Here is a 14,985-nt window from a genome sequence, read left to right as displayed (position 1 = left end):
TCAACACAGTATATATCAATTAATTCTGCCTCGGCTTAACAGCCCCCTCCTGCACAACATAATAAACAACCGTCCCATCCCCACCCATCATCCTATCCGCCATAGCCAGCAGGATCCTCTTCCCGCCCCACTCCTTCGTGAGGGACGCTTTTTCCCGGTATTCGTAGTACTCTGCCAATTTCGCAGCCTTGTCGCCTTCACTCCCCTCTCCCTCATCCAGAGCAGTATCAGTACCAGCAGCAGCAGGACGCTCCCCTCCCCCCGGCAACGAATCAAACACCGCCGCCAACCGCGCCAGACTCCACGACTGGCCCTGCACGGCAGGGAGCACGAAGAGCCGCTCTAGCTCGATGTCGGTCTCGCGCAGGCCGCGCTGGAGCATGTAGAGTTGTTCGTCGGGGTGGATGTAGACGTGGTGGGGTGGGATGCCTGAGATGAGGTATTGTGTTGTTGTTGTGGAGGCGGTGGAGGAGGGGTCGGAGGAGGAAGGGGTATCTTGTGATTGCTGGGATGGCGCGGGAAGTTCAATCTCGTGTGTCTGCAGCGATGTCCAGAGGTGTTGGTGTTGGAGGTTGTGGAGGATTTGGAGGGTGCTTGCGGTGAGGGGGTGGGAGGGTTCGGGGGTGGTGGAGGAGGCGATGAGGTTGGTGAGGGCGGAGGGTTGGGGGGGTATGGTGGGTGTTTTTGTAGTCATTTTGCTTTATTCTTTCTCAGTTGCTTTGATGTTTCTGTTTCGGTTTCTTTCGTGTGCGCTGGAGGTCTTTTTGTCTGAGATGGAGAATTGGCGGGGTGACGAGATGGTTTTGGTGATGGTATGGATATATCGGGGGTGGACTGGAGGAGTTGGGAGGATCGGGTTCTGTCAATTCAATGGGAATAGATTCAAGTAGACAGTACAGATCTATATTAGACTTGGTGATTGAGTGTTCACAGGTGACCCAGTCCAAACTGAAGAAGCAGAAATCAATCATGGACCCACCCAGACCGACGCTAAACGGCGATCGTGCCGCCCTGTGCGGTTTTTAGTTAACACATGGCATCATCTGCCGCTGTTTTTCTTTTCCACTCTCGCTCACTCTGTTCTTTCGTTTGACACAATTCATGCACTTTGGAAGGATCCTTCTCTGAATTTACTTTTATTGATCAATCGTTTTTGTTCGCGTCCTTCACTTAGATCGTGTTTGCTCTGCAATCTGATACAGGACGATGGCGCGCCAGAAGCAATCCACGCCCCTGCAGCGGACCACGTCGTCAGAATTGGCAGACTTGCTTCGAGAAGAGAATGGGTCGCTAGCGAAGGAGCAAAATGGCGGCGCGAAGGTGTCCAAATCCACTGCGAATGGGGCTGTCTCTGGGGGACCTGGTAGTCACGAAGAGCCAGAATCCCCAGGTCTGTTACAGCTCGCGATTTGCGTTCTGGGAATCTATGCCTCATTGTATGCGCCTTATTCCCTTTCCCTCGAACACCTGAGTGGAGATATATGTTCGCATACTGACCGAGAATAGCCTATCGTGGGGTGTTCTCCAGGAAGCAATCACCACCGTGTCGTACCCGGTGCGCGCAGCAAGCGCATCGGAGCCAGAGCCTCCCACAGAGCGCTTCACCTACTCGATCGTTCTGAACACCATCCAGTCCACATTCGCGGCCATCACCGGCCTCCTCTACCTGTTCTTCTCGACCCCCTCCGGACAAAAGATCCCGTCGATCTTCCCTACGCGCAAGATCATCACCCCCCTGCTCCTCGTCAGCATCTCGTCGTCCCTCGCCTCGCCCTTCGGATACGCCAGTCTCGCGCACATCGACTACCTGACCTTCATCCTCGCCAAGTCCTGCAAGCTGCTCCCCGTCATGTTCCTACACCTGACCATCTTCCGCAAGCGCTACCCACTATACAAATACGGCGTCGTCCTAATGGTCACCCTCGGCGTCGCCACCTTCACCCTGCACCACCCAGGAACCAGCAAGAAAGTCGCCGCGGCGTCCTCCACCCAGCAGTCCGGCTGGGGCATCTTCCTCCTCTCAATCAACCTCCTCCTCGACGGGCTCACAAACACAACCCAAGACCACGTCTTCACCTCCCCGCAAACCTACACCCGCTTCACCGGCCCGCAGATGATGGTCGCGCAGAACGTGCTCTCCACCCTCCTCACAACCGCCTACCTCCTCGCCGTCCCGCACCTCTCCTCCACCGGCATCTTGCACAACCTCCTCCCCATCCCCATCCCCCCCTCCACAGAGACGGAGCTCACCTCCGCCATCTCCTTCCTCTCCCGCCACCCTGAAGCCCTGAAGAACGTGCTCGGCTTCGCTGCGTGCGGCGCCGTCGGCCAGCTCTTCATCTTTTACACGCTCTCGCGCTTCTCGTCGCTCCTCCTCGTCACTGTTACTGTCACCCGCAAGATGCTCACCATGTTGCTCAGCGTGTTCTGGTTCGGTCACTCCCTGTCCGCTGGGCAGTGGTTGGGCGTGGGACTCGTCTTTGGTGGGATCGGTGCGGAGGCTATCGTGCAGCGGCAGGAGAAGAAGGCCAAGGCGCGGGCGAAGAAGGATTAGCTTTATCATCAACTTTTCCCTCTTTCCTCTTTTGTTTTTGGTTTTGGTTATTCTTCCATATGTACATAGTCGTGGGTTGACAATAGATCTTAGTAGAGATTGTGATTCTCACTGGATAGTTATACAACTAGTGTGTTGAGTTCGCATTATCGTTTTTCATTTATTTCATCGGTAGTAGTCAAATCAACACTTACTCTCCTAGAATCGGTCCCGGGTGTCCAAGAGATGAAGAAGAAAGACAAACATATAGACAGAGAAAGAAAGAAATAGCCGAGGAGGTATCACACGTAGATAAGACACACAGATCACAGACCACACATCACACACCAGACAGCAACATTGTTAGAAAGATAACATATAAGGAGAAGGAGAACAAATAAGAATAAGAAGAAGGAGATCACTTCCTCCCCTCAACCATAATAATATGATATCCAAACCCAGTCTTCACATCCGCGTACGTGGGATTCGCCGTCGTGCTGGGCTCCAGGTCGAACGCGGCTTTCTCGAACGTCGGGTCCAGACTACCGCGGGTTTTCCACCCGAGAGAGCCGCCTGATTCGTACATTAGTCAATTGACAACTACGGTGATGATTGCCTTATCCTGTGCGTTGGGGGAGGAGTATCATAATGATATAGGAGGGAAAAGATAAGGAAGGATATGCATACCCTGTCTGGCTTTGTCTTCGGAGAACTCCCTCGCGACATCGTCGAATTTGGAGCCGTTGCGCAGCTTCTCGAGGGCGTCCTCTTTTTTGGAGAATTTTTCGCACTGGGTGGGTTAGTTTTTCTTTCTTTCTTTCATTCTTTGGGTGCAGTTTGTGCTTTTGGGTGTGGTGTTCTTGGGGGATAGATGGCCAATATCAACGAGGATACAGGTTGATAAGTCCATATCCAATTCAGGGTAGTCCGCCGCAGCGCAGTGGAGAACTCATCAAGGGATAGGTACAAGGTACAAATGCATCCCGCATGCCAGATATTGCGCAGTTGTACCCTGTTAGCATAGCATACATGTAGGTATGTATATGCGCCACCGGATAGCAGTATGTATGGACACCACAGCATGTTTACATCTCTTCCCAGATTGATAAGATGCAATTGACTTGACTCGGAACCCCACATGCTTTGTAGAGGATAACAAAGCCAAGAAAAAATAGAATAAGACGAATAAAGAAAGAAACATACAAGAATGTGCCGCACGTTGATCGAGCTGGCTGGCTTCAACCCCTTCCCTTTATCGGAGCTCCCTTCGTCCTTGCCCTTCCCCTTCTTGTCGCCGCCCTTGGCGTTGTTCTTGGGTGCCATGTTTGATACACTTGGCTGTGTGGGGTACTGGATAAGATGGGAGAGATAGAGAGAGTGTGTGGACAACAACAAAGAAGTTATAGGGGAGGAGAAAGAAGAAGAATGAAAGAAAGACAAAAGAAGAAGAAGATGATGTCGGGTGTGGGGCGGTGGGGTTGCAGCCTGAGGCAGTTGTTTATAACATCTTCATCTCCATCTTGTCTTCTTCTTCATCTTTTATCTTCTTTCCGATCTATCGATCTATCTATCTATTCACACACCCCTCATTCTCCAGTATACTACGGGTAGTACACTTACCACTCCCCCCACACCCACTGATTGCTAAAACACGGGCGATCCCCCCCTTCCAACCAGTCAGACACTCGAACTAGAAACCGAGGATTCCGGTAGGTCGTATACACGTCTCTTTTCCGCGAGGAGGGATGGGGGAGGGGGATACTTTGATCTCGTTTTTCATCGCACCCCCCCGTTTGAGGGCCAATATGCATGCATATCCGAACTTGGTGCTTGTGGCGCCACCTTGCTGCTTTGCTTTATTGGTCCGTACACCAGGGCCAATGCATCCAGCACAACCCACCCGCGCGGCCCCCCGGTACATTACATTGTGTGTGAGGAGCTGAAAGTTGATACATCAGACGACGCAGATGCACTGTTCGTTCCGATACTACCCTAAGGATATAGCAATAGCAAACAATGGGGTTGGATCTGGATGCCGCCCGGGTGAAGACCTTGCCTGACGAGGCGTTTTACATTGCGGGTTTTGTCTCGGAGGATGAGGAGGCTTCTTTGCTACAAAAGGTATGGAGGTTGATTATGACTGATGGGATGAAAGGGGACGTAAGATGGTGAAAGATAGAAAATAGGCCCGCAGTCTATCTATCCGGGTGAATGTTTTCTTCTTTCCACCTTACCTTACCTCTCTGCACATCCAGAGTTAACAGCCTCAGATCAACAGCGCCCCCCTCCCCCGCTGGACGCACCTGTCGCACCGGCGTCTCCAGACGTGGCCATCAGCACTCACCAAGACCAACACGCTGATCGCCGCACCGCTGCCCGCGTGGCTAGTCTCGCCCATCATCCGTCCCCGCTTCGACGAGCTGGGCCTGTTCCGCGACGCGCCGCACGGCGGGCCCAACCACGTCCTGGTCAACGAGTACCGGCCCGGGCAGGGGATCATGCCGCACGAGGACGGCCCCGCGTACCACCCGCTCGTGGCGACGGTGAGCCTGGGCTCGGCGACGGTGCTGGACCTGTACGCGAAGACGGACGACGACGACGATGACCAGGGTGGTCGGCGGCCGCGGTACCGGGTGTTGCAGGAAAGGCGCAGTCTGCTGGTGACGAGGGGGGCGCTGTACCGGGAGTTCTTGCATGGGATCGCGGAGACCGGCAGGGACGAGGCGCTGGATGCGGGGACCATCTGCAACTGGGATCTGTTGGGGGAGCGGGAGCGATTCGCGGCGGGGTGGGCGGAGCGGCAGACGAGGGTCAGTCTGACGTATCGAGATGTGGTGAGGGTAGCGAAGTTGGGGAATGCAATGAAGTTTGTTGGGAAATCTTAATTTTTCTTTCTTCTTCTTCTTCTTCTTCTTTCTTTCTTTTCTTTTTTGTTCGTATCTAAATTTAATAATTAATTCTGGTTACCCCAGTTTATTCTGATCAGTTTGATCTGTGATGCATAATGAAGAAATCGGCCCGATCCAGCTGATGCTGCTTGCTGCACGCCAGCATTCCCTGGGTTGACGAGGACGTCGGCAGCAATTGATGTATCGACTGATGAGTGGGGTTCGATCTCGTCCTTGTCGAGTAGAACTCCATATTAATGGACTGTATCGTATATCAGTTAATAATAGTGACATCCATATCTCTCCCATCCCAGACTGATAGAATGGACAATATCTAAAGTAGGTAGATAGGTTATGTTCTACAATCAAAACAAAAGTGTAGAAAGGATCTGGTAATTAGGGCTGCATCACATGATCCCTCGAGTCCCCAATGAAGTCACGTCACGTGTACGTCATCTTCCCTCGACTGTTGGAGGTAGCAGGGATTCGGTTTCTGATTAAGTGGAGGGAAACGAGATTCTGACGACTCATGGTGATACAAGCGCAATCCCTCTTGGCTCTTATCAGCAGGGGTTGCGATCGGACTAGGATGTTGAGGGGGGGGAAGCCAAGGAGAGTATGATCGGCGCTGTGTGGTGAGAATCTAAACAAAGATTACCGTCTATTGTCAGCTGGAGCTGAGGGAGACACATGAATAGTAGATCGTCAATACGCAGGTAGAAACTAGAAGAAGAGAGAGTTGGTTAGTTCCAGCTAGTGAACTAGTCATGGGTGGTTCGTTAGACTGGACATTAGACACGAATGGAGCCGAGTCTGCTTTGATCTTGATCTGAGTATCTGCCTAGCATTCCCAACAAGAATACTTTATTACTCCTCTTCCGGATACCTTTACTCCTATACTGCTACTCCACCATCCATCTATCTATATATATGCCCGCAATTGATCCATGGATGCAACGCCATCCGGTCAAAGGGGGACGATGGTCGATGTGGGGAGGATGAGTCAGCTGATTGCAGGGTGGCGTGGCCTGATTGGTGCCTGAGGGGGAGCCCGCCCACTAGGCCGGATTAGGAAAGGCGCCCCTCGTCCACCTCGAAGTTGCCTTAGGCGTCAGGATTCTTTGCATTTGGACACTATTCTATCGTCACGATGATAATTATCTTACTTTGACTATGAGAATTAACAGAATCAAGAAAAGAAAGAGAAAGATGAATAAATTATAAAGAACATGAGAAGTAAATCAAAAGAATGATTCATCCGCCACTGGATTCGCCCCGCCCGGTTTTTGGGCCTTCGCGCAGGATTACGGCGTACGTATCCGGATTACATCTTCATCTTCATCGTCATTTGATCTGATGGTTTGTCCTCATCTGTGTTGAATAATCTGGACAGATGAATCTTCTATTCTGGTCGATAGATATGGACAATATTTCTAGAACATAAAGAAAGAAGACAGAGATAGAGGAGGGAAACAGAAACAGAGAGAGAAGAACGAGAGAGAATTACCATACGTGACCAACACCGTATTGACTCGAACTCGACTCCCCAATTTTCCCTCTCGGTCGTTTCATCGTTTCTCTCTTCTCTCTCTCTCTCTCTCTCTCTCTTTCTCTTTCCTTTCTTTCTTTCTTTCTTCCCCCGTCTTCTTCCTTCTTCCTTCTTCCTCATACCCACCTCGCATCCTCTTCTCTTCCCTCCATCGATCTTCCCTATTAATATCCTCCATCCTTCTTCTCTACCCATTCCATCCTCCTTCCTATGACCTCTTGACCTCTTCACCTCTTCACCCCATCCGTTGACCCCATCCGATCATCCCGAGTCTCTGCTTTCAATTCCCTTCAATCCAACCACAAATCCTCGACCCACCTCACCGTATCCTCAACGACTTCTACTCACCGGTCCTCGAGTACACGCGTTCCAAGCCCATTTCGACCCCACGTTCCAATCACGACAGACGAAGCTCGCCGATTGCTATCATAGCGTGGTCAGCACCTCCGCGCTCGTCCGCTGGTGCCTCGGCCACCATTCTACCGTCCGTCACGTCTCCCGAAGATGACGAGCAGAACCCCCAACATTCGAGTGCTACCGCTATGAGTGATGTTGACACTGCCCCCTCCGTGCCAGCTACCCTGGATGCCGGTCAACCTGCGCTCGCCCTCGAGGTGAACCACCGGTCCCCGGCCGCTCCGTCGTCGCCCCGGAGGGCCTCGCCACCCTCGCCCCCCCGACCAGAGGAGGCGTCGGTCGAGGTGCCCCGGCCCCTGGCCCGGAGGAGGGCGATGGGCCCCCGAGCCCCAAGGCCGACTCCGAGGCCGAGACCATCATCCAGTCGGGCCGCGAGTCGCTGTCGCCCCAGAAACGACGCAAGTATATTGAGCATGAACCCACGAAACGACGTGACGAAGGACATGATGACCGTGTAGAACCTGGGGAGAGGGACCGTCCCCCGAAGGAGGTTCCGCCCCGACGGGGGAATGCTGCGGAGGTGGTGGATAGGGAGCCGTTAGATGCACGCGACCGCGCCCCGCCCCGTCCCGCGGGTCTGCCCCGAGGCCCCCAACCCCCCCGTCGATTGTCAAGCTCGAAAGGTCTGAGGAACTGGATGCCGTCCCCCGCAAGCCCGCGCCCGCGCCCGCGACGTCGGCGCCCAGATTGCCGAGGAAACGGAGCCTGAGTGAGGTGATGGCCGGCGACGGGGACGCGGGTCGCCCTCCGCGCCATCATCCCGCGGCCTCGCGCCACCAGGCCCGGCGAGACCTGGGCGACGTCTCCCTTCCACCCCCCTCCGTCAAGGACCGATCGACGTCGCCCGTGCGACACACCCACAAGCGGGCGGCCTCGGGCCCGCAGCTGGGCGGTAGCAGCAGCAGCGATGCTGCGCCCCCGCGGAAGAAGAAGGCCCCAACACCCCTCGTCACGGGCTTCCCCCGGCAGAGTTCCGAGGATCGGCAGTCGGTCTCGTCCTCGACCAGCGGCTCCCCACTCCCCACCGCGCACCTGCGCAAACTGGTTGACGGCGCGTCGGCGTCGCCAGCCCGCCCCATGGGCAGCAAGAAACAGCGGGATCAGAACGGTCGGACGCGGCTGGCGCGGGCCTGCGCAGCCCAGGAGCTTGAGGCGGCCATCGCGCGACACTCGGAACGACCCGACGATTTGAACGTGGCTGACAACGCAGGCAACACCCCCCTGCAGATCGCCTCCCTCGAGGGGTGTGCCCCGATCGTCAAGTTCCTGCTCGAGGCCGGCTGTGAGATCGACACGAAGAACATCGACAAGGACACGCCGCTGATCGACGCCGTCGAAAACGGACACCTCGATGTCGTGAAGCTGCTCCTCGCGGCGGGGGCCAACCCCCGAACCCTCAACGCCGAGGGCGACGAGCCGTACGATCTGGTCCCATCCGATTCGGAGGAGTTCGAGGAGATTCGGCGCGTGATTGCAGATGCCAAGGCCAACCCCCGCCAGCACCGTCGCTCGGAGGAGCGGGCGGCGTCGGTCAGCAAGGAACCTGCGTCCCGGCGCGTCTCCAACGGCAGCGGCCGCGACCTGACCCCCGTCCACGGGCCGCGGAGTCCGCCGCCGCCGGGCCCCACCGCCGCGCGGCGCAAGGTGGTCCGCCGCGAGGCCACGCGCAACGACCTCCTGTGGACCAAGGCGACGCCGGAGAACTTGCAGGCGTTCGCCGCCAAGGGGGACATGGAGGGCGTGGCCAACATCCTCAACGTGGGGCAGAAGGCCGATCCCGAGTCCATGATTGCGGCGGCCAAGGGCGGCCACGACGAGGTGATCTCGCTGCTCCTGGGCATGGGCGACGCGGACCCGGATCCCGATCCCGTCGCGGGGGGCTCCCACAAACCGGGCTACAACACCCCCATGCTGGCCGCGATCGGCCGCGGCAACCTGGCCGTCATCCGGATCCTCCTGGACAACCCCGACTTCAACCCGACCCGTCGCCTGTATCGAGACCGGACGTACTACGAACTGTCCCGCGATCGCCGTGCGGAGAACTGGGAGGACGAGTACGACCTGCTCCGCGACGCATATGAGAAGCACGTGCGGGCGAAGCGACAGCGCAAGGCCGAACTCGCCTCCTCGCCCCGACGGGCGCGGGACAAGGACAAGGAGAACAAGCGGCCCGGGCGCCGGGACTCCACTTCTCCGGCGGCCGTCCCGCGGAAATCCATCGAAACCGCCGGCGCGGCGCGTCCCGTGTCCAAGGAAGCGTCCCTCCTGAAGGAGAAGCGCCGCGACGGGGTTCCCCACCCCAAAGAGCGGCCCGGCGTGCCGCGTCCGAAAGTGGCCCGGAAGGAGGGCGACGGCGCGGAGACCGCTAAACCCAAGGTGATGACCCCGGCAGGCAAGGACAGCCACGCGGATCGCGGCGACGATGCACCGAAACGACGACGACTGTTCTCGGGACGACCGCCAGCGGACCGCGAGCGTCGGCGGCCCAGTCTACCCTCCTCCGACGAGGAGAGTACCCGACCGGGCGGTCCGGAAGGCGCCAAGTCCGGACCCCCGGCCCCCTTGAAGCGGGGACGCAGCAGTGCGAGCCCCGAGCGGCCGCGATCGCGTGGCACGGATCCCGAGCGCCCCGCCGCCCCCGACGGACCGAAGAAAAAGCGCCGTGTCCTGAACGATGACGGGACGCCGAACCTCCCCAACGGCGGGGGGAAGCGAGAGGCGCCGCCGCCAACCGAGGAGGGTCATCCCCTGCCGCCCCGTCCCACGACCCATCACGATCGTGTGGGAGGGCCGCCGCTGAAGAGCGTCGAACGGGATCCCGTGAAAGAAGAGCACGGGAAGCAGGAGCGTCGCGGTCTGGACGACATCCCCATGGTGGACGCCGACAGTGCCGCAGATCGACGCGCCCGCGATGCCGCCGAGGCCGATGCCCGCCGGCAGCGGGATGCAGAGGCGGCGGCGCAACGACGAGCTGAGGAAGCGCGGCTGGCGGCCGAAGCGGAACAGGCTCGTCTGGACCGGGAAGCGGCCGATCGGGCGGCCCAGGCGGCACGTCTGGCGCAGGAGAAAGCCGCGGAGAAGGCCGCAGAGAAAGCCGCAGAGAAAGCCGCAGAGAAAGCCGCAGAGAAGGCCGCAGAGAAGGCCGCAGAGAAGGCCGCCGAGGAGGAGAAGGAGGAGCGGCGACGCAAGGAAGCGGAGCAGCGACGGGTCAAACAGGCGGAGGATGAGCGGCAGAAGCGACTGGAGCAGGAGCGGTTGCGATTGGCAAAGCAGCGGCGTGAGCAGGAGGAGCTGGAGCAGCGACGGCGCGAGGGACTGCCCAGCCGACTGCGGATCGCGGCGCACCTGGTGGGGTCGAACGACGCTCAGGCCCGCAGCCACGCGTGGCTGCGCAAATTCCTGCCGGTAGTGACGGCGGAGACGCGGCAGCTGGATCCTACGTGTGATGCGACGGTGGCAGAGGACCGATGGGTGCCGAACTACCTGGTGGCACCGCTCCTGGCGACGAATGACCTCCAGCTGTCGCAGTACGCCAGTTGGGAGAAGCGCGATGCAACCCCGACGCAACGGATGAACCTGTGGCGGGTTACACGGCGGATGCTGGTGCAGGCGGACGAGAGGGAAGTTTTAGGATCATCATGGGGGCAAGTCATGCAGAAGGACAGTGAGACACGACCGAAATACTTTGAGATGGAGCATGTATTTTGGGTTAAGGTATTCTTCCTCCCCCTTCTGACTATTGAAGTACTGAAACTAATTGGTATAGCTGTCCGACTTTATGGATCTTGTTCCTCATATTCCGCACCTCCACGGGCTGGACCTGCAATTTCTCAAGATGCACATCGATCAGGAGGCGCGGACCAACGGGCATGGGCATGGGCCTATGGAGGGGTTGACCAACGGGTATCGACCGAGTACATACGTCTAGTGTATGATATTGGATACTACTTTACCGTACGGAGTATACTGTAGATGATTGTGTAGTAGACTGTGGAGTCGACTTGGTGGGGTGTCACGTGGCTACCGGAGCATATTGCGGGATAGTAGATCACGTGACCAACACGTGAGCTGACTAATAGGGCACACGGATAATTTTAGGCGAAGCGAAGATGAGCCCGAATCGAGCGACAACAACTCCCACAACACCACACTCAACTCACTCTTTGAGGAACATCCGAAACAATCACAATGGTGCGTTACTATCCCCAACGATACGCATACACTCAGTGTCGCCCCTCAACCGCACCCCCCCTCAAACCCGTTGAAACCAATTCCCCCAACTAACGAAAAACCATGTGAAATAGTCGGACGGAGAAGAGACCCAATCCAACCCCCCCGTGGCCGCGGCCGACGAGGTCGAAGTGAGCGCCGATGCCGGCGGCTCCGGCCAGATGTCCGTGCTGGACGCCCTCAAGGGCGTGCTGCGCATCTCGCTGATCCACGACGGTCTGGCGCGCGGTCTGCGCGAGGCTGCCAAGACGCTCGACCGTCGCCAGGCGCACATGTGTGTGCTCAACGAGGGCTGCGAGGAGGAGGCTTACAAGAAGCTGGTTATTGCGCTTTGCTCCGAGCACAAGATCCCCCTGATCAAGGTCCCTGATGGAAAGATGCTCGGCGAGTGGGTTGGTCTTTGTAAGTCGCCTTTTTTTTCTCCCGGAGGGGGGAAAGAAGAAACCGATGGGTTTTTTTGAGGGGATGAGATTTGCTAATTACTGTACAGGCCAGCTCGATCGCGAGGGTAACGCCCGCAAGGTCGTCAACTGCTCTTGCGTTGTCGTCAAGGATTGGGGTGAGGAGTCGCAGGAGCGCTCCGTGCTGCTCAACTACTTCCAGACTGAGCAGTAGATTATGTCTTGATCTTTAATGATCTGGATGTGATTCTGTGTCGGGTGGATTTGTAGGTGGATTTGTATCTACTGCAACTGCAATTACAACTACAGATAGCTCAATCTTGACGTCTTGTCATCTGACCTTAACTTGTTTATTGTCTTGTAGGCTATGTGACTGCACTATTATACATATATACAGTATACTCATTAGCGAAAACTATACGATGGTCGCACCATCTTTTTGTTTTCCGGCTGTAATGATAACTGCTGGTACGGTGAGCTCCCTGGGTCATAGTATAACCCTTCGATGTGTCCGCTCTCCCGGTGCAAGGAGATATAGTAGAATCCCGATATCGTAAGTCCTTGTCGTGAATCCGTTGGTGTGATGAAACAGCGTTCTGCCAGGTTAGTACAGACAGAATTTCTCAAGGGGGGATAAAGCCTACCCTTCCATCGCATCAATATCCACCCCCGGCACAGCTCTTCCGTCACCCACTTCCGACTCACTAAATTCCGCGTCATCTCGTCGTCTGTCAGGTTCTTGAACGGATGCAGCTCCCGCCAATACGTGCTGTCGATGTCTGCGTTTGCGGTGAAGTTCTTCGTCTCTAGCGTATGCGTGTTGAAGTCGATGATCTCCCCCTCGAGGAAGGTCACGATATGCGCGTCGTGCGACGGTGTCGTCTTGTCCGGGATGTTGTACGCTTCCATCGTGCCGGATAACGTCATGTCGCAGGGGTTGATATTGTGGATCGTCACCTTGACCGGCCAGTTCTCGTCCTTGCCGCTCCCCAGGTGGTAGATGTTGTTGGCCATGTACCGCCGCCCGCTCGACGTGCGCACGCCGACGCGGGCGGGGTTTGGTTGTTCGCTGCCGTTGACGATAACGGGATCCTGCCCCCCGGACGGACTCGACGGGTGCTGGGACAGGACTGTGCTGGCGCTGCTGGCGGCGCGCTGGGACCCGGAGAATACCATCCCGGGCCGCAGCCAGGAGCACATGGGCGGGGGCGCGATCGAGGTCGTGTCGAGGATGAAGTCGTCCTCGTCCCAGGACAGGAAATCCATCGACACAAACCCCCCCGCGGCCGCGGAGGTGAGACTCTCCTCGAACGAGTTGGAGTATCGGAGACGGTCGAGGTACTTGATGGTTTCTTTGAGCCGCGGACTGGGCGGGTTGTCCAGGTGCATCTGTCGGTGGGCGCTGATCCGGGCGCGTAGGTCGTTGTGTGTCAGTAGTCGATGGGCCTCGCTGCGACTGCTCGGCAGGAACCGATATGCTCTGGACGAGGCCGCCGCGGCGCCCGACCGGTCCCGCAGCGTCTCCTCCGCATCGTGGCTGGCCCGTTCCCGGTCAAGTAGATAGTTGTGAAGCGTTCGGGTGCGGGAGAAGCGTGGCTGACGGCGGACCGACTGTAGTAACGCCTCCGTGGTCGACATGGGCGAGCCACTCGGGCGATGGCTGCTACTACTACTACTATCTAAAGGGTCCTCGGGTAGCAGCGGCGGACTTCGTTGGGCGGCGTCGTGACGATGGCGGCGAGCGCTCGGTTGCCCGCGGTCGGACAACCGGCCGAACCAGGACGAGAACGTGTCCCCGTCATGGATCGGTTCGTAGGCGAGATCATCCTCGTCTTCGTCGTCGGACGCGGGGGCCCAGCCGTAGAGCGACCGGGGGTTGGCCGTCCGGCCGTCGTAGTTGGGCATGTTGACTTGCGGGGTGAGGGAACTGTCGCGCTGGCGACGGATGATGGGGATGCGACGGTTGATCTCGACGGACATGCGTAGATTGGACGTGTCATCCAAATCCATCGGTTCCGGGTCGAATTCGGGCACGGTCTGTGTCTGTGGCCGACGACGGCGTTGTCGAGCGAGTGAGGAGGAGGCAGTATCCGGTGGGGCGCGAGTCCGCAGGAAGCTCACGTTGTCATCGTGGGCGTCGTCGGCGACGATGGCGTGTAACGAGGGGACGGGGATGGATATGGCATTCAGTTGTTGAGCAGAGGGAGAGACAGCGGGGCGCGCGCGAGCGGGGGTATCCTATTGATAAAGAGGATTAGTTTCCAGACGACTTCTAGATAAAGCGACGGGTGGGTTCACGGGTTGATAGGAGGCGGAGGCGCAAGGGGGCGGACCCTAGACTGGCAGGGATATAGATGGGAACAGGGAACAATCAAAAAGGACAGAGAAGACACCAGGGATTCAAAAGAAGAAAGAGAACATACCGAAGGGGTGTTGGCTGGAGGGGGCATGGTCCTCGGCGACAGAAAGAATGGGGGGTGCGGTGGCAATCAACTCATTGGAGAGTGGTGATAGTTGATAGTGATAGGAATGGAAGAGTGGAGAGACAGCAAGGAGGAGAAGGATCTGCAGTGGGATGTTGAAGAAACAGACAGGTCAGACATCTAGACTGACCGGGGGAGTGAAGTCGTGGGATGAATGAAAGAAGAGATGAAGACGAAGAAGAAATGAAGTTGCGGATCTCGGGAAATTTGGAGGTCACGATGCATTGCCTGTTTGGGCAACATATTTGTCACTACTCACTACAATTATATGTAGATATATGAATTATTTAGGATCATTCACCAGGTGGGCTTCCTGTAACTGCTACTCTTCTTTGACAGTGATTAGAGTCAATTTACGGAGTAATCCAGTCCATCTCAGTATAACCATCAAAATAGAACTATCCAGTAACTTGTCACTGCTTACTCCCTATCATGGTCCTGTCAGTAACTGTAAGTCTATAAACAACACTCTTTCTCCAGCTAT

The 14,985-nt window shown here is 56.8% G+C and overlaps 7 protein-coding genes across 7 annotated transcripts; 4 read left to right on the top strand and 3 right to left on the bottom strand.

Moving 5' to 3' along the window:
- Nucleotides 1-19: 19 nt before the first annotated feature.
- P168DRAFT_310892 (uncharacterized protein) lies at nucleotides 20-694 on the bottom strand (the record flags this gene model as incomplete). The annotated part of the gene is made up of 1 exon (XM_024839438.1): nucleotides 20-694. One exon carries the CDS (start codon nucleotides 692-694, stop codon nucleotides 20-22), a length of 675 nt encoding a protein of 224 aa, XP_024692864.1.
- A 393-nt stretch (nucleotides 695-1,087) lies between these two features.
- Nucleotides 1,088-2,617, top strand: P168DRAFT_269067 (UDP-galactose transporter HUT1). The gene is made up of 2 exons (XM_024835118.1): nucleotides 1,088-1,436; nucleotides 1,507-2,617. Exons 1-2 carry the CDS (start codon nucleotides 1,207-1,209, stop codon nucleotides 2,552-2,554), a joined length of 1,278 nt encoding a protein of 425 aa, XP_024692863.1. The 5' UTR covers nucleotides 1,088-1,206; the 3' UTR covers nucleotides 2,555-2,617.
- A 58-nt stretch (nucleotides 2,618-2,675) lies between these two features.
- Nucleotides 2,676-4,039, bottom strand: P168DRAFT_155180 (peptidylprolyl isomerase). Its single transcript, XM_024832822.1, has 3 exons — nucleotides 3,737-4,039; nucleotides 3,221-3,323; nucleotides 2,676-3,106 (listed from the first exon to the last, which is right to left on the bottom strand). The coding sequence occupies exons 1-3, from the start codon at nucleotides 3,854-3,856 to the stop codon at nucleotides 2,952-2,954; spliced, it is 378 nt and encodes a 125-aa protein (XP_024692862.1). The 5' UTR covers nucleotides 3,857-4,039; the 3' UTR covers nucleotides 2,676-2,951.
- A 241-nt stretch (nucleotides 4,040-4,280) lies between these two features.
- On the top strand, nucleotides 4,281-5,764 carry P168DRAFT_253216 (uncharacterized protein). The gene is made up of 2 exons (XM_024834368.1): nucleotides 4,281-4,654; nucleotides 4,804-5,764. The coding sequence occupies exons 1-2, from the start codon at nucleotides 4,550-4,552 to the stop codon at nucleotides 5,416-5,418; spliced, it is 720 nt and encodes a 239-aa protein (XP_024692861.1). The 5' UTR covers nucleotides 4,281-4,549; the 3' UTR covers nucleotides 5,419-5,764.
- A 1,293-nt stretch (nucleotides 5,765-7,057) lies between these two features.
- P168DRAFT_290355 (putative histone deacetylase complex subunit (Hos4)) lies at nucleotides 7,058-11,344 on the top strand. The gene is made up of 6 exons (XM_024837191.1): nucleotides 7,058-7,665; nucleotides 7,695-7,924; nucleotides 7,975-10,873; nucleotides 10,907-11,011; nucleotides 11,045-11,101; nucleotides 11,154-11,344. The coding sequence occupies exons 1-6, from the start codon at nucleotides 7,513-7,515 to the stop codon at nucleotides 11,313-11,315; spliced, it is 3,606 nt and encodes a 1,201-aa protein (XP_024692860.1). The 5' UTR covers nucleotides 7,058-7,512; the 3' UTR covers nucleotides 11,316-11,344.
- A 208-nt stretch (nucleotides 11,345-11,552) lies between these two features.
- On the top strand, nucleotides 11,553-12,292 carry P168DRAFT_290354 (40S ribosomal protein eS12). The gene is made up of 3 exons (XM_024837190.1): nucleotides 11,553-11,578; nucleotides 11,692-12,019; nucleotides 12,108-12,292. The coding sequence occupies exons 1-3, from the start codon at nucleotides 11,576-11,578 to the stop codon at nucleotides 12,230-12,232; spliced, it is 456 nt and encodes a 151-aa protein (XP_024692859.1). The 5' UTR covers nucleotides 11,553-11,575; the 3' UTR covers nucleotides 12,233-12,292.
- Nucleotides 12,293-12,353: 61 nt separating this feature from the next.
- P168DRAFT_310888 (GID4/VID24 family protein) lies at nucleotides 12,354-14,654 on the bottom strand. The gene is made up of 3 exons (XM_024839437.1): nucleotides 14,442-14,654; nucleotides 12,663-14,256; nucleotides 12,354-12,614 (listed from the first exon to the last, which is right to left on the bottom strand). Exons 1-3 carry the CDS (start codon nucleotides 14,466-14,468, stop codon nucleotides 12,424-12,426), a joined length of 1,812 nt encoding a protein of 603 aa, XP_024692858.1. The 5' UTR covers nucleotides 14,469-14,654; the 3' UTR covers nucleotides 12,354-12,423.
- Between the last annotated feature and the right edge of the window lie 331 nt (nucleotides 14,655-14,985).

The sequence above is a fragment of the Aspergillus campestris genome, assembly GCF_002847485.1.
Source record: "Aspergillus campestris IBT 28561 chromosome Unknown P168scaffold_6, whole genome shotgun sequence".
Lineage (NCBI taxonomy): Eukaryota > Fungi > Ascomycota > Eurotiomycetes > Eurotiales > Aspergillaceae > Aspergillus > Aspergillus campestris.
The sequence above is the reverse complement of the archived record's forward strand: the minus strand, read 5'-3'. Positions and strand labels throughout refer to the sequence as shown.

Bases quoted from the DNA above. Each gene is read 5' to 3' on its own strand.
- P168DRAFT_155180 (XM_024832822.1), bottom strand. From the start codon at position 3,856: ATGGCACCCAAGAACAACGCCAAGGGCGGCGACAAGAAGGGGAAGGGC. The intron at 3,324-3,736 runs GTATGTTTCTTT...TAACCCACCCAG, and splicing joins TCAACGTGCGGCACATTCTT to TGCGAAAAATTCTCCAAAAA. The intron at 3,107-3,220 runs GTATGCATATCC...TGTACGAATCAG, and splicing joins CGAAGACAAAGCCAGACAGG to GCGGCTCTCTCGGGTGGAAA.
- P168DRAFT_290354 (XM_024837190.1), top strand. The intron at 12,020-12,107 runs GTAAGTCGCCTT...ATTACTGTACAG, and splicing joins CGGCGAGTGGGTTGGTCTTT to GCCAGCTCGATCGCGAGGGT.
- P168DRAFT_253216 (XM_024834368.1), top strand. From the start codon at position 4,550: ATGGGGTTGGATCTGGATGCCGCCCGGGTGAAGACCTTGCCTGACGAG. The intron at 4,655-4,803 runs GTATGGAGGTTG...TAACAGCCTCAG, and splicing joins AGGCTTCTTTGCTACAAAAG to ATCAACAGCGCCCCCCTCCC.
- P168DRAFT_290355 (XM_024837191.1), top strand. From the start codon at position 7,513: ATGAGTGATGTTGACACTGCCCCCTCCGTGCCAGCTACCCTGGATGCC. The intron at 10,874-10,906 runs GTGGCACCGCTC...AATGACCTCCAG, and splicing joins GATGGGTGCCGAACTACCTG to CTGTCGCAGTACGCCAGTTG. The intron at 11,102-11,153 runs GTATTCTTCCTC...TAATTGGTATAG, and splicing joins AGCATGTATTTTGGGTTAAG to CTGTCCGACTTTATGGATCT.
- P168DRAFT_269067 (XM_024835118.1), top strand. From the start codon at position 1,207: ATGGCGCGCCAGAAGCAATCCACGCCCCTGCAGCGGACCACGTCGTCA. The intron at 1,437-1,506 runs GTATGCGCCTTA...GACCGAGAATAG, and splicing joins CTGGGAATCTATGCCTCATT to CCTATCGTGGGGTGTTCTCC.
- P168DRAFT_310888 (XM_024839437.1), bottom strand. From the start codon at position 14,468: ATGCCCCCTCCAGCCAACACCCCTTCG. The intron at 14,257-14,441 runs GTATGTTCTCTT...CTTTATCAATAG, and splicing joins CTCCAGCCAACACCCCTTCG to GATACCCCCGCTCGCGCGCG. The intron at 12,615-12,662 runs GTAGGCTTTATC...CTAACCTGGCAG, and splicing joins GATATTGATGCGATGGAAGG to AACGCTGTTTCATCACACCA.